Source organism: Chelonoidis abingdonii, chromosome 2 (assembly GCF_003597395.2).
Source record: "Chelonoidis abingdonii isolate Lonesome George chromosome 2, CheloAbing_2.0, whole genome shotgun sequence".
Classification (NCBI taxonomy): Eukaryota; Metazoa; Chordata; order Testudines; family Testudinidae; genus Chelonoidis; species Chelonoidis abingdonii.
Genome location: NC_133770.1, coordinates 84,588,569 through 84,604,546, shown reverse-complemented (window position 1 = coordinate 84,604,546; position 15,978 = coordinate 84,588,569). Strand labels below are relative to the sequence as shown.

The following is a 15,978-nucleotide window of genomic DNA, read 5'->3' as shown; positions in this document are numbered from 1 at the left end:
AGTGCTTGTGGGGTGCTATAGACTGCTGGGATCCAATTTGGATATGGATAGAGACCTCTTTATGTTTTTAATAAAGTAAATACTAATGGGAATTGTGTGATCATGGGAAACTTTAACTTCCCAGATATAGACTGGATGACAAGTGCTAGTAGTAATAATAGGGCTCAGATTTTCCTAGATATGATAGCTGATGGATTCCTTCACCAAGTAGCTGATGAACCAACAAGAGGGGATGCCATTTTAGATTTGGTTTTGGCGAGTAGTGAGGACCTCATAAAAGAAATGGTTGTAGGGGACAACCTTGGTTCGAGTGATCATGAGCTAATTCAGTTAAAACTAAATGAGAGGATTAAACAAACATAGACCTGTGAATAGGGTTTTTGATTTCAAAAGGGCTAGCTTTAAAAAATAAAGGAAATTAGTTAGGGAAGTGGATTGGACTGAAGAACTTGTGGATCTAAAGGCGAAGGAGGCCTGGATTTACTTCAAGTCAAGGTTGCAGAAACTATCAGAAGCCTGCATCCCAAGAACGGGGGGAAGAACTCATAGGCAGGCGTCGTAGACCAAGCTGGATGAGCAAGCATCTCAGAGAGGTGATTAAGAAAAAGCAGACAGCCTACAGGGAGTGGAAGATGGGAATGATCAGCAAAGAAAGCTACCTTATTGAGGTCAGAACATGTAGGGATAAAGTGAGACAGGCCAAAAGCCATGTAGAGTTAGATTTGCAAAGGGAATTAAAACCAATAAGAAGAAAACAAAGAAAGAAGAAGTGGGAGCGCTAAACACTGAGGATGGAGTAGAGGTTAAAGATAATTTAGGCATGGCCCAATATCTAAACAAATACTTTGCTTCAGTCTTTAAAGAGCTTAGGGATAATGGTAGGATGACAAATGGGAATGAGGATATGGAGGTAGATATTACCACATCCGAGGTAGAAGCCAAACTCGAACAGCTTAATGGGATGAAATCGGGAGGCCCAGATAATCTTCATCCAAGAATGTTAAAGGAACTGGCACATGAAATGGCAAGCCCATTAGCAAGAATTTTTAATGAATCTGTAAACTCAGGGATTGTACCGTATAACTGGAGAATTGCTAACATAGTTCCTATTTTTAAGAAAGGGGGAAAAAAGTGATCTGGGTAACTACAGGCATGTTAGTTTGACAACTATAGACATGTAGTATGGAAGGTCTTGGAAAAAATTTTGAAGGAGAAAGTAATTAAGGACATTGAGGTCAATGATAATTTGGTCAAAATACAACATGATTTTACAAAGGTAGATTGTGCCAAACCAACTTGATCTCTTTCTTTGAGAAGGTAACAGATTTTTTAGCCAAAGGTAACTCAGTGGAACTAATTTACCTTGATTGCAGTAAGGTATTTGATACAGTTCCACATGGGGAATTATTAGCTAAATTGGAAAAGATGGGGATCAATATGAAAATTTAAAGGTGTATAAGGAACTGGTTAAAGGGGAGACTACAATGGGTCATACTGAAAGATGTACTGTCAGGCTGGAAGGAGGTTACTAGTGAAGTTCCTCAGGGATTGGTTTGGGAACAATCTTATTTAATCTTTTTAATACTGACCTTGGCACAAAAAGTGGGAATGTGCTAATAAAGTTTGTGGATGACACAAAGCTGGGAGGTATTGCCAGTTCAGAGAGGGTCCGGGATATTCTACAGGAAGATCTGGATGACCTTGTAAACTGGAGTAATAGTAATAGGATGCAAAAATAGTGAAAAGTCCAAGGTCATGTATTTAGGGATTAATAACAAGAATTTTTGTTATAAACTGGGGACTCATCACTTGGAAGTAACAGAGGATGAGAAGGACCTCAGAGTATTGGTTGATCACAGGATGACTATGAGCTGTCAGTGTTATATGGCTGTTAAAAAAGCTAATACGGTCTTGGGATGCATCAGGCGAGGTATATCCAGCAGAGATAAGGAGGTGTTTGTACTGTTATACAAGGCACTGGTGAGACCTCATCTGGAATACTGTGTGCGGTTCTGGTCTCTCATGTTTAAGAAAGATCAATTCAAACTAAAACAGGTGCAGAGAAGGGATACTAGGATAATCAGAGGTGTAGAAAACCTTATAAGAGGAGACTCATAGAGCTTGGTTTGTTTAGCCTAACCGAGTGAAGGCTGAGGGGAGATACGATTGCTCTCTATAAATATATCAGAGGAATAAATACCAGGGAGGGAGAGGAATTATTTAAACTCGGTATCAATGTGGACACAAGAACAAATGGATATAAATTGGCCATCAGAAAGTTTAGACTTGAAATTAGGCAAAGGTTTCTAACCATCAGAGGAGTGAAGTTCTGGAATAGCCTTCCAAAGGGAGCAGTGGAGGCAAAAGACATATCTGGCTTCAAGACTATGCTTGATAAGTTTATGAAAGGGATGATATGATAGAATAGCCTGATTTTGGCAATTAATTGATCTTTGACTATTAGTGGTAAGTATGCCCAGTGGCCTACGATGGGACACTAGATAGGGTGGGATCTGAGTTACTACAGAGAATTCTTTCCTGGGCGTCTGGCTGATGAGTCTTGTCCACGTGCTCATGGTTTAGCCGATCACCATATTTGGGGTCAGGAAGGAATTTTCCTCCTGGGCAGATTGGCAGAGGCCCTGGGGGTTTTTCGCCTTCCTCTGCAGCTTGGGGCATGGGTCACTTGCTGGAGGATTCTCTGCACCTTGAAGTCTTTAAATCACAAGTTGAGGACTTCAATAACTCAGACATAGGTCAGGGGTTTGTTACAGGAGTGGGTGGCTGAGATTCTGTGGCCTGCGTTGTGCAGGACGTCAGACTAGACAATCATAATGGTCCATTCTGACCTTAAAGTCTATGAGTCTGAGTTCATGATTCTAAGGAAAAGTAGGAGGGAAAACAGTAGAATAAAGACAGTGGACTTCAAGAAGGCAGATTTTAGCAGACTCAAAGAATTGGTCTGTAAGATTCCATGAGAAGTAAATCTAAGGGGAAGAAAGAGCTCAGGAGAGCTGGCAGTTTTTTAAAGAAACATTGCTTTTGTGCCTCTAATAACCTATCCCAATGTATAGGAAAAATAGAAAGTATAGTAAAAGACCATACTTAAGTAGGAGATCTTCAATGACCTGAAATTTAGAAAACAGTGATACAAAAAGTGGAAATTAGGTCAAATTATGGACGAATATAAAAAAACCCACACACGTAGGGACAAAATTAGAATGGCCAAGGCAAAAAAGATTAAACTAGCTAGGGACATAAGAGGTAACAAAAAAACATTTTACAAATAAATGAGAAGCAAGAGGAAGACCAAGGACAGAGTAGGCCCATTACTCAATGAGGGGGGAAAAAGAACAAAAAATGCAGCAATGGCCAAAGTATTAAATGCCTTTTTGTTTCACTTTTCACTAGAAAAGTTAGCAGCAATTGGACGACTCACATGGTGAACACCAGTGTAAATGGGATAGAATCTGAGGCTAAAATAGGAAAAGAATTATTCAGAATTACTTAAACAAGTCAGAGGTCTTGAAGTCAGCAGGACTTGATGAAATACATCCTTAAGGAACTGGCTGAAGAGGTCTTTGAACCTTTAGTGATTGTCTTTGAGAATTCATGGAGGATGGGAAAGATACATGAGGACTGGAAATGGTCAAATATAGTACTTATAAAAAGGGGAATAAGGACAACCTAGGGAATTATAGACCAGTCAGCTTAATTTAGGTACCCAGAAAGCTAATAGAGTAAATAATCAATCAATCAATCAACTTGCACGTAAAAGAAAATAAGGTGATTAGTAACCATCAACATGGATTTGTCCAGAATAAATCATGTCAGACCAATCTAATATCCTTCTTTGACAGGGTAACAAACCTTGTGGATAAGGGGAAGCTGTAGGTGTGATATATCTTCCACTTTCATAATGTTTTTGTTACTGTCTCTCATGACCTTTTCATAAACTAGTGAAATATAGCCTAGACAAATTTACTATAAGATGGGTGCACAGCTGGTTGGAAAGCTGCTCAGAGAGTAGTCAAAATTGGAAGAGCATATTGAGTGGGTCCCACAGGGATCTCTCCTGTGTCTAATTCTAATCAATATCTTCATAAATTATTTGGATAATGGCATAGAAAGTATGCTTATAAAGTTTGTGGATGATACTAAGATGAGAGGGGTTGCAAGCACTGTGGAGGGCAGGATTAGAATTCAAAATGATCTTGGCAAACTGGAGAAATGGTCTGAAATAAATAGGATGAAATTAAATAAGGACAAATGCAAAGTACTACATTTAGGAAGGAAAAGTTAGTTACACAAATACGAAATGGAAAATGACTGTCTAGGAAGGAGTACTGCACGGAACGATTTGGGAGTTATAGTAGATCACAAAACAAATGAGAGTCAATAATGTAACACTGTTGCCAAAAAAAAAAACAAGCATCATTCTGTGTTGTATTTGCAGGAGTGTTGTAAGCAAGACACGAGAAGTAATTCTCCCACTCCACTCAACACTGATAAGGCCTCAGCTGGAGTATTGTGTCCAGTTCAGGGCACCACATTTCAGAGAAAATATGGACAAATTGGAGCAAGTCCAGAGGAGAGCAACAAAAATGATTAAAGATCTAGAAAACATGACCTCTGACGAAAGATTGGAAATAAAACTGAGTTTGTTTAATCTGGAGATGAGAAGACTGAGGAATGAGGCAGGACTAAGAATTATCTCGACCATCCCTGACAGGTGTTTGTCTCCAGTGGTTCTCAAACTTTTTTGTATTGGTGATCCCTTTCACACAGCAAACCTATGAGTCTGACCTCCTGTATAAATTAAAAGCTCTTATTTATATTTAACACTATTATAAATGCTGGAGGTAAAGCAGGGTTTGGAGGTGGAGGCTGACAGCTCACGACTCCTCATATAATAAACTTGCGACCCCTGGAGGAGTCACAACCCCTAGTTTGAGAACCCCTCATCTAACCTGTTCTTAAAAACCTTCAATGACAGAGATTCCACAACCTCCTTAGTTAATTTGTTCCATTGCTTAACTACCCTTACAGTTAAGAAGTTTTTCCCAATGTCTAACCTAAATCTCTTGTGTCCCTCCTCAGTCTTCTCATCTCCAGATTAGGAAAAAAACTGGGTTTGTTTAATCTTTCCTCAGCTATTATAGAATCATAGAGGTTGAGGTCCCTTCCAGTCCTGCATTTCTATAATTCTGTAATCTCTTTATTTCCTCAGTTCCTCATCTGTAAAATTGAGATGTTACTTTCTCCTGTCCTTTGTCTGTCTTATCTATGTAGATTACAAGAACTATGGAGTAAGGGCTGTCTTTTACTATGTCTGTATAATGCCTACCACACTGGGACCCCAATCATGTTTGGAGTGCATAGGAGCTACTGTAATACAAATAAGAAGTGGGTTGGTGTTTGAATAATATGAAGCCTTAATATAGAGGAGCCTGCTATTCAGTAAGAGAACTTTTGATCCTGGAAAAAGGATAGTTCATCTATCCTGATTAAATAATTGCTTCTTTACTCTTTTTGGTAGGATGCCCTGGCAGCTTTGGAAACTCCAGGGGCTCCCAATCAGAGAAACAGGAAACCAAGTACTCCTCTCTCTGAAATCATTGGCAGGAACTTGAAATTAGCTCTGGCAAACAGCACTCGTCATACAGCAGCTCTTACTGCCAGCCCACAGCTGCAGGCTGCACAAGCAGAAGTGGTAGGATTATGTTCCTTTTTTAAAATGTGTTTGTAGGCTTAATTAAGAAGATGCAGTGTAATCATGTAGTTGAGTTAGGAGATGCTTAACTTCACATGATAGAATATGAATCATGTTAGCTTTAATGTTCAGGCAGAAATTGTAATGATTATCTGTCCTTTTGTTTCAGTTGAAAGAGGCAGACTAGTAATTTTGATTCTTAAAAGGCAGAGAAACGTATTTAAAGATGTTTGTTCTGTTGACCTGGTTTAATAGTTGTTAGGCGGTATGTGTATATAAACATGTAACTATAGATATTCCATAGTTCTAGAACTTGTAGCTCATCACTGTTAAGGAACTCCCAGTGTCTGGTGTCATGAGAATGGTGGGTAAGGGGTAAATACTTTTACTCTGATTAACTGTAATATTGGAGGACACCCCTTATTTTCTGTGAAGTTATTGGAATTTATTTCTGTCATGCATCTCCCTTTTCTCCCCATCCTTTTAGAGTGCTGTTATTGCTTCACTTACTCAAAAGCAGGAGGCAAAATATTTCTCACTCTCACCCTCACAATAAGATGTGTTTTGCTCATGTTGCTAGTAGTGTGTTTACATACTCTTTCCTGGAAGCAAGGAGCACAGTCCTTTCATGATTCCTTTTTGTACTAAATCTGATCTATCCTGCAGAGAGCAAAGTTAGAGAGAAGAGAAAACAGAAATGTGGGAGGAATGTACAGTGGGTGCAGTGAACTGAAGATGCAGGCAAAGGCAGTGCTTTGTGTACAGATTGCCACGCTTGTACTCTGTAATCAGTATGAGAATGGGAAAGTGGAATGACGTTTCTAAGGGAGGATTAACAGTAATTTGCCGTGCTATACTATCTTCTTTCTCACTCCCTTCATGCTATGCCCATTTTGGACCCCCTTATCCTTTATACTAAGATGTTTTTGTGTCAGCAGTTTTAGTATTTTCCCTGTTTAAAAGTTCAAGAAGATTTGCTAAGAAAGAGGTGTAATATATTCTTATGAGACTTTGTGAGATAAGTCTTTTGCATCCTGGTTCCTGGTATGTGGTGCCATAACAGCACTCCCTTAATAATGGGGAGGTTCAGGGAGCAGAGATAAGCAGAACTCTGATAAGCAGTTTCTCTTCTTTATCATTACAAAGGTGTTGGTTTAATGATCCTCAGAATGTGATTTTTTTTTCATATTTTTCCCCGTGACTATGAACAGGTAGAAGATTCAAAACCTCTTGCTGATCTAGTCATATGTGTTAGTAAGAAACTCAGTAAAAAGCAAAGTGAACTGAATGCTGTTGCCGCTTCTCTTGGAGCAGATTACAGGTATTAATTGATGCCAACACTTACTACACTCTGCATTGATATAACTTTTCACTCGAATGAATCTGAATCTTGGTGTCCTAAAGGCCAGTGTGTGCATATGGGCTTATAATTATAGCGAAGAATTAGACCTCTCTATATTAAGGTTGCAACCAGTTTCCATCGTAATGCCCAATATTTGCCTACCCCCTTCTCCCTAATAACTTGGCTTGGAAAATCAGTTTGTCCTGAAAATTCTCAGATTTACATTAAAAGATAAAGAGAATTTTTCTGCGTAAGTATGAAGGGAACAGCACACAGATACTTCCTGGAGCTTTGAAAGGGGAGGGGCTCATGCCTGCAGGGCAGCAGAGATCAAAACACTGAGCAGAGCAATCAAGGCAGGCATTGTGGGATACTGGTGGAAGCCAGTTCTGTCGACAAAACGATCAGCAGCATCTACACTGGTTCTTTGTCGACAACAAAGGGAGAGGAAAAGACAAAAGTCTCTCATGGGGTGGAAATTTTTTGTGGCCCAAACTGGACATTTTTTGTGACAAAAGTCCCATCGTAGTGTGTACACTTTTGCTGTTTTGTCACCAAAAGGCAGTTTTTGGCAACAAAACTTGGTATGTAGACGAGGCCTAAATGATCATTCCCCCCGCCCCTTTTGATCTCCTGATAGTTTTGATTGCCTGACATGCAAATATGCTTTTCTTTGTCTTATCTTTGGTCACACCTTGTGGGAAACACATTCAGGCAAGTTGAACCGCATTCTTTTATCTGAAAAAACAAACAATTTATCAACTTACCCCGACTTGCCTAATTTAACACATTTTAATCAAAATTCCAGCACACCTGTATAATCCTTTGAGTGTTGACAATATATACAACATGCCAGAATATTAATGATCCATGAGTTTAGTTTTCTAATGACACATTATATGACACCTTTTAGATAGGGAGTATAACAATAGTTATCTGGGTTACACTGAACTGGTCAGGCCAGCTGAAACTCACTGCTAGCTAACAGGGTGACCTTTGCCTTCTTGCATAGGGATGCTCTTAAGGAAACCGCTATACAATCTGAGTTCAGGCCAGGATGTGGGATAGAACAGCTTTTGGGTCACTGATGTATGATCTTCTGCTGTTATTGAAAAGTGGGCAGACAGCCATTCTCATTCTCCTGGACCTCTCAGCAGCATTCAAGTCTGTCAACTATGAGTAGAGCCCTACCAAATTCACGGTCCATTTTAGCCCTGCAAGCAGCAGAACAGAAGTAAGGATGGCATGGTATGGTATTGCCATCTTTACTTCTGTGCTGCTGCTGGCAGGGTGCTGCTTTCAGAGCTAGACGCCCAGTCAACAGCTGCCGCTCTCCGGCCACCCAGCTCTGAAGGCAGTGTAGAAGTAAGGGTGGCAATACCGGGACCCCCCTAAAATAACCATGTGACCTCTCTTACAACTCCCTTTTGAGTCTGGACCCTCCAAGTTGAGAAGCGCTGGTCTCCCCCATGAAATCTGTATAGTATAGGGTAAAAGTACACAAAACAGCAGATTTCATGGGAGGAGACGATTTCAGTGTCTGAGACGCGTTTTTTATGGCTGTGAATTTGGTAGGGCCCTAACTATGAGATACTGCTGCCCTGCCTGAGAGAGGTGTCAGGGATCCAGGGACATGCACTAAAATGGTTTAAACCCTGCCTGGAGGGAAGAATCCAGTAAATTGTGATGGGAAACTGTGTCTCTGCCACTAAACACCTCTCTTATGGAGTCCCACAAGGATCAGTTCTCTCTCTGGTTCTGTTCAACATCTAAATGCAACTACTAGGAGATGACATGGACTCAAGCATTAGCAATATTCAGCACTACCTACCTGTCACCACATAAGACCATACTGATATCACCAAGATGGTCTAGTGCTTGAGTGAGATCAGCTCATGGATGAAGAACAGCTGGTTGAAATTGAACCTGAGCAACACAGAGGTTATGGTAGTGGGCAGGGAAAAACACTTTGAAGAGTTCACAGTCATGATGCCATCTCCTTTGGTTGAAGGCAAACGAGCACAGTTGGTCATTTCAGTTTAGGAGTTCTGGATTTCTTGATGATGCTAATCTCTCACATAACAGCATCTGCGAGTAATGCTTTATACCATCTCTTGTTAGGAGACTGCATCCCATATTGGCAGATGGTGACCTGACCCAATTATACTGCTTTGTCACCTCTTGTCAGGACTACAGCAATGCAGTATATCTGGCCACAAAGCCATCAACCCTTAGTAAATTCCAACTGAGGGCTTGGCTACACTTGGAAATGTGCAGCGGTGGGAGTTACAGCTGTGGTCATACAGCTGTGTAGGAACAGCACTGCAGTGTGGCCACACTCACAGCTACCAGCGCTGCAGTGTGGCCACATTTGCAGCAGTTGCAGCGCTGTTGGGAGTGGTGCATTGTGGGCAGCTATCCCACAGAAGATCTCGCCCATTTTGCGCATGTGTTGTGGGAAGGGGACGGAAGGTGCGGGTCATTCCGCTTCCCTGTCCCAACCACGTGGTGCACGCTCCGCAGTTTCGTGCCATTGTGAGTCTCAGCACGGTTTCTGTAGAAATGGAGCCTGAGACCTGCTGAGACTTGCTCTGATGAATTCACCAAGCAACATCACGTTTGCCGCATGAGCTATTCTTATGCTCCAAAGTGACAGTGAGGAGTCCGCGACGGATGATTACAGATTATAGATTCACCTGCGCGTGTGACAGTAAATTGTCTGTGGCAGTAACGGACGGGTTCAACTCCAGCAGCGTGGAACACGCCTTTGGGCTCGCGGAACAAGCACTGAGTGGTGGGAATCACATCGTTCTGCAAGTCTGGTGATGACGAGCAGTCGCTGCATAGAAACTTCGGATGAGAAAAAGCCACTTTCATGAGCTGTGTGCCTGAGCTTGCCCCACCACTGCGGCGCAAGGACACGAGATGAGAGCTGCCCTGTCGGCGAGAAGCGGGTGGCTATTGCAGTCTGGAAGATGGGCAACTCCAGACAGCTACTGATCGGTCGCAACCAGTTGGGAGTGGGAAAGTCGATCCGTTTGCGAATAGTGTTGATGCAAGTTTGGCAGGCATTAATCGCATCGTGCCTTAAGAAGAACCATAAGACTCTGGGGAATGTGCAGACACTTCTCGGATGTTTGCCAATGGGTTTCCCTAAACTGTGGTGGCGATAGTGGAGCATATTCCTATTCTGGCCCCACCACAACAAGCACCGAGTACATTTAATCGGAAGAGGCGTATTTCACTATAGGTTCTCCAGGCGCTTGTGGGATCACTGATGGGCAGTTTCACTGACATTCACACAGATCGGCCGGAGAGTGCATGATGCACGCATTTTCGGAACAGTGGCCTGTTCAGAAGGCTGACAAGGCGGACTATTTTCTCCAGACGAAGATCACAGTAGGGACGTCGAAATGCGCCTTGGATCCTTGGGACACCCGCTTACCCCTTAATGCCTTGGCTCATGAAACCATACACAGGGAAGCTGACAAGGAGCAAGGACCAGTTCAACTACAGGCTGAGCCGGTGCAGAATGACTGTGAGTGCGCTTTCGGCCGTTTAAAGGGCGCCTGGAGTGTCTCTGTCGAAAGCTAGACTGGGGGAAGCAGAATCCTTGCGGTTATAGTCCGCGTGCTGTACCCCCATAATCTTTGTGAAGGGAAGGTGAAACTTCAGTGACGAATGGGACTCCTGAGGTGTCCGCGCCTGGAGGCTGAATTTGCCCAGCCAGAAGCAGGCTATTAGAGAGGCCAGCACAGGGCTTCAAGGCATTAGGGATTGCCTTGAGGAGCAGTTTGAGGCTGAAACCCAACAGTAATGTTGGTGCCTTGCACTGGTGTTCAGGTTTGCAGTGCTTATAATTGATTTTTCCCTTTGGGTACAGTATTTTCTCTTTCGCAATAATAAAACTGTTTTAAAAGCCAAGAATCCTTTATTAAAAGTAACAGTACATAAAAGGTGGGTGGGGAGTGATGAACTGTACATGTCAGATGCTGGTAATATGTCCTGGTGGGAGTAGCTCTGCAATGCTGCTGCGCTCAGTACATGCTGCATGGTGATGGGGTTGAGTGCAGAGGGTAAGGGTCGTAGTTCTCAGGGCTTGGTGTGTACGTACAGGTGTGAGGCAGCTGGGAGTGAGAGCAGGGAGACTGGGAGAGGGTTTGAGCAACACTGGGGCAAAAGGAGAGAGAGCTTGGATTGGGTGGTTAGCCGTATAGCTCGCCTGCATGGCTACCAGTGCTGCATACAGTCTGTGTTGGCGCACCAGGAGGCTCATAAGCTGGTTTGTGGTTTTTCTTTGCCAATTCTTTTTCCTGTTAGCCAATTCTTTTTTCCTGCTTTCTGCTTGCCTCCAATGGTGCGTTTTGTCTCTCCAGTCCTGTGCTTCTTACTGTCTCTGGCATCTCATTCAAACTGCTATCACCAACTCCTCTTTGGTTCTCCTTTTCTCCTTTCTCAAGTTCTGGAGTCTCTTCTCTGCAGTTGTTTAAAGCCATAGTATTCGAGGTTCACCTTTTAAAAAAGGAAACGGAAACAGTATTTCAAGCTGCATTGTTTTATATCAAGGTGTGGTGGCGTGGGTGTAGGACTCTCTCTGTAGCATCATTCCACACATACGCTTAACATTAGCACAGAGAGGCAACAGCAGACATGAATGGTGCAGTTACTTAGGGCTTACTAATGGAATGCAGTGCGTATCTGCTGCGTACTCCCTCGGTAATGGAGCTGCCTGAGTTTGAGTGTAGGGCTCGGTGGGGTTTTGTGCTTTGAGGACAAGCTCAGGAGGAGCAGCGGGGGGGATAAGACCATCTTGATCATTATGCTCGTTTTCCACCAGGATTTATATCCCGTCTCCAGGTATGATCCCTGCTCCGCGTCTACTTGGGAAAGGCGGAGGTCTTCTTCCAGCCAATCGTGGATTGCTGCCCTGGTTCCCTATGCAGCTTGCCTGTGTGCAGCAATGTCGCCCGCCACCCTCGCAGCATGCGAGTGGCCGCGGACGCGTTAGCTCTGACACTGGAATCAAGGACACGTGTAGCTTCCCTAAAACTGCTCAAGACATTTGCCCAGCTCTGGGCAGAAAACTTTTTGCCAGAGATGACGAGGCTGCATACCGCGACTGTGTGATAGAGTCCACAATCAATGGGCTATCCCACATTAGCATGCGAGCATGCACTCGGCAGGCCTATGACGCCCCCCTCCGTCCAAATCAGTTTTAATAGCTGCCGTTGACTCTGGGATGCACACTGCCTCTGCTTCTTCTTCACGACACAGTTCCAGCTGCTCGAGCTGGTCTATGTTCTGCTGCTGGGCTCGAGAGAGCTCCGTGGCTTGCCAGTGTCCCCTCTCTGGATCTGGGGTCATCTTCACCACCGGCCGAGTACCCTCAGTCTCTTTCCTCCACACCTTCCCTCACCTCCTCTCGCCGGCTCTGATATGCTCATCGTGGTCTCTCGGATTTGCCTGGGTCCCCCCAGTTATTCTATCAACTCGTTGTAAAAACGGCAGGTCGTGGGCAGCACCTTCGGCGCCAGTTTCCCTCACGGGCTTTGCAATAGGCACTCCGCAGCTCCTTTACTTTAACCCTGCACTGCAGCGCGTCCCGTTCATGGCCCCTTTGCCGCAAGGACTTTGATATCTGACCATAGATATCGTAATTTCTACGGCTGAAGCGCAGCTGTAACTGCACAGCTTCCTCACCCCAAACACTGATGAGATCCTGCAGCTCACCATTGCTCCATGCTGGCGCTCGTTTGGGGTGTGGAGGCATGGTCAGTGATTGATTGATTGATTGATTGCACTCCACGCCTGGCTGAGCAAACAGGAAGGAGATTTTTAAAATTCCCGGGGCATTTAAAGGGCGGGTCACCTGAGCCCAGGGCAGTGGAGTGTGAAACGAAGAGCAGAGTGGCTGAAAAGGTATGCTGGGATTCCTCTCAATACCCTGGAGGCCAATAACAGCGCTGTTGGTGTCCACACCTGATGAGCAACGCTGCATCACCAGCTCTGGAATCGCTACACCCCAGTCAGACCAGGTGTACAGCCAGCGCTGCAGCCAGGGAGTTGCAGCGCTGGCTGGGCTTTGTAAGTGTGTACACAGAGTGAGTTGCAGCGCTGTATCCCCTTCACCAGCGCTGCAGCTCTCCAATGTAGCCAAGCCCTAATATTGAATGCTGCAGTACGTCTCCTCGCAACACGGGATATCGCAGGCACATCAGGCTTATCCTCCGCTCCTCACACCGGCCTTCCATAGAATATTGAATCAAGTTCAAGGTTTCAGTCCTTACCTTCAAGGTGCTCTATAGCCTGGGCCCAGGATATCTGAAATATCACCTGAAGTTTAGCAATGAAGACCAGGGTACATCTTTGCTCTTCTAGCACAATGGAACTCTCTATGATAAGGGTAAAAATTGTCCATGCAGGAGACAGAACTTCCTCAGGGACCAGTTCAAGATTGTGGAATGATCTCCCACAGGAACTAAGACCATCTCAAACCCTTCTGCACCACATGCAAAGTACACTTCTTCAACCTTGCTGTCTCTAATATCCAATAGTAGCGTGCACATTTAAAAGCAAAAACTACAAAAACAGAACCAAAACCAAACACTACACTGTGCACACAATTCTCCCCATGCAGAGAGAATGAGAGAACAAATCACATGTGACAGATGTTGGTCACATTGCTTAATGTGCTACTGAAAGGTGCTTGAATACAAGAAGTGGGGAGGGCAGTATAAGAACCTGTATAGAATAAAACACAAAATAATATTGCTGTTCTACATAAATGTTTCAATTTGTAAAATGAAAAAAACCAAAACCAAACCAAATGTTAAGGTACATTTTATTAATATTAAATTGAAATTACTAAGTGATTCGTGACATGATTCCCTAAACAATTCTTGTATGTTGGATGATGGTGATTTTGAGGGGGCAGCTAAATAAGTTTTTTGTAGCTTTTGTTAAGCTTCGTAGAGTAATGGTTATTTGTCTTGGTGGGATAAGATTCAGTTTCAAGGATGCAGTAATTATAATATTAAACTGGAGTTGATATCTTCAGGTTACATTTTATTGATGTTTATTCTAGATGGTGCTTCGATGAAACAGTAACTCACTTCATCTACCAGGGAAGACAAAATGACAGCAGTAAGGAATACAAATCTGTTAAAGAAAGGGGCATACACATCGTTTCAGAGCATTGGCTTTTAGAGGTATGGAAAAAATTTATTTTTATTTTCCTCTGAAATGTGAAGGAGAATGGAGACAAGATCAGATGTATTGGACTGACTTTCTATTTTTTTCAAAGCAAGTGCATGGGTTTAAATTGTTCGTACAAAATAGCTGATGCTTTATGCATGCTGCTTTTAATTTACAGGCTTCATCTTTCTAAATCTTAAATAATTTTCATTGGTGTACCTTCACCTTGTAATGACTGTAGAACTGAAATTGACTATTTCTCCTTATATTTGCTTTTCATATCCAGTACATTGACTCAGTTTACAAGAGCTTTTGGTTGAGGTTTTCCTGAACAATAACTTTTGTTTGCATAAGAGTTTGCCACTGGGACAGTAGTAAAGTTAGATTTAGTAGTCATGAAGAAAAATCTTCAGAACTTTTTGAAAAGTAAGAGTTTCATACTTGCTGTCATAAGAACTACATGTGTCTCCGGCATTAGTGTTTTTTCCCAATTATATTATTTTATTGAAATTTTTTATATTTAGTTTTGCATCATGCTTTCTAAATTAATCTCAGTTCTTCTCAGATTTCTCATAACTTCTTATATTTATAAACTTTGTTGTAGAGTGCACAAGAATATAAACGACTTCCTGAATCTCTGTTCCCTCACACTTACAATCCCAAAATGAGTCTGGATATCAGTGCAGTGCAAGATGGCAGACTTTCTTACAGTAGACTTTCATCAACTGGAAGAACAGCAAAGGAAGCTGAGGTATATGATAAGATGTAACCTCTGGTCTGTATTGGATTCATTGACGTTATTTTAATCTAGTTGTTTCACTAATGAAATGAATATAAACTGATACAAATATTGTTATTTAGTAATCTCTGGGGTCAGGTTCAGCAGTTAAGCAGCTGTAAACTTGCTCTATCCTGCAGGCTCCATCAGTTTGTCAGCATTCTAACTCTCTTAAATATCTTATTAGAATGGACACAGTCCTCAAATCTGAATTGGTGTGATCCTGTCTCTGTCTTCAGTTAGACATAAACAGTAGGCCTGAGAGATGTGAATTTAATTGAATTTAATGAGATATTAAATCTCCAGTCTAGGTCATTATTTTTTTGTTTGTTTTTAATTATTTCACTGCTGTAGCAGAAACGTTAAGCTAACCTGAGGCTGCTAGAGTGGAACTTTGGTTTGTTGGTGGAGCTTTGGCAGAGTTCTTCCTGTCCCCTAAAACACTCCAGCATGCTTCCCCCTGCCCCACTGAACACTGCAGCCAGTTGCTATGTCTTTCAGTTTCAGAATTAGATTGATAAATTCTATATTTTTAACATTGTTAGAGTATTTCAGTGGATGAAAATGACACAGCAGATGTAACTACTAACCAAGTAAAGGAAGCAGTCACAGTAAGGGAGGAGCAAATTGCAGCAAATGAAGCCAAAGGAGGTAAACAAAATATTCTTTGTTTTCTTTTTAAAACAGTCGTGGAAACTACAGTTGTAAATATAAGTGTTTTACTATTTTGGAGAAACTTGACTTTTAAGATTGGAGGTTTTAGTGTCATTTATTCTCGTACCTAAGCACAGTGTAGCCAGCCAGGCTTCCCTGGAAAAGTGCTGGCGGCTTCTTATTCATAAGGGCTGCAGAGTATGAGGAGAGATGTTTTGTACCCTGGTTTAAAGACGCACATCCATAAGGAGAACTGACCATCCCTGATGAATTATTGGGCTGTTGTCTTTAGTATTC

At 42.6% G+C, this 15,978-nt stretch overlaps 1 protein-coding gene across 5 annotated transcripts in view; it reads left to right on the top strand.

Annotated features, from left to right (window-relative positions):
- Nucleotides 1-15,978, top strand: part of TOPBP1 (DNA topoisomerase II binding protein 1) — a 51,733-nt gene that overhangs the window by 21,078 nt on the left and 14,677 nt on the right. For 4 of the 5 annotated variants that reach the window (XM_032787000.2, XM_032786999.2, XM_032787001.2 and 1 more), the window contains exons 15-19: nt 5,540-5,713; nt 6,925-7,034; nt 14,140-14,263; nt 14,854-15,000; nt 15,573-15,678. In XM_032787000.2, the coding sequence (XP_032642891.1) occupies nt 5,540-5,713; nt 6,925-7,034; nt 14,140-14,263; nt 14,854-15,000; nt 15,573-15,678 (661 nt within the window). The remainder of the gene's footprint in view (nt 1-5,539; nt 5,714-6,924; nt 7,035-14,139; nt 14,264-14,853; nt 15,001-15,572; nt 15,679-15,978) is intronic. The other variant, XM_075062513.1, reaches the window with a different exon arrangement.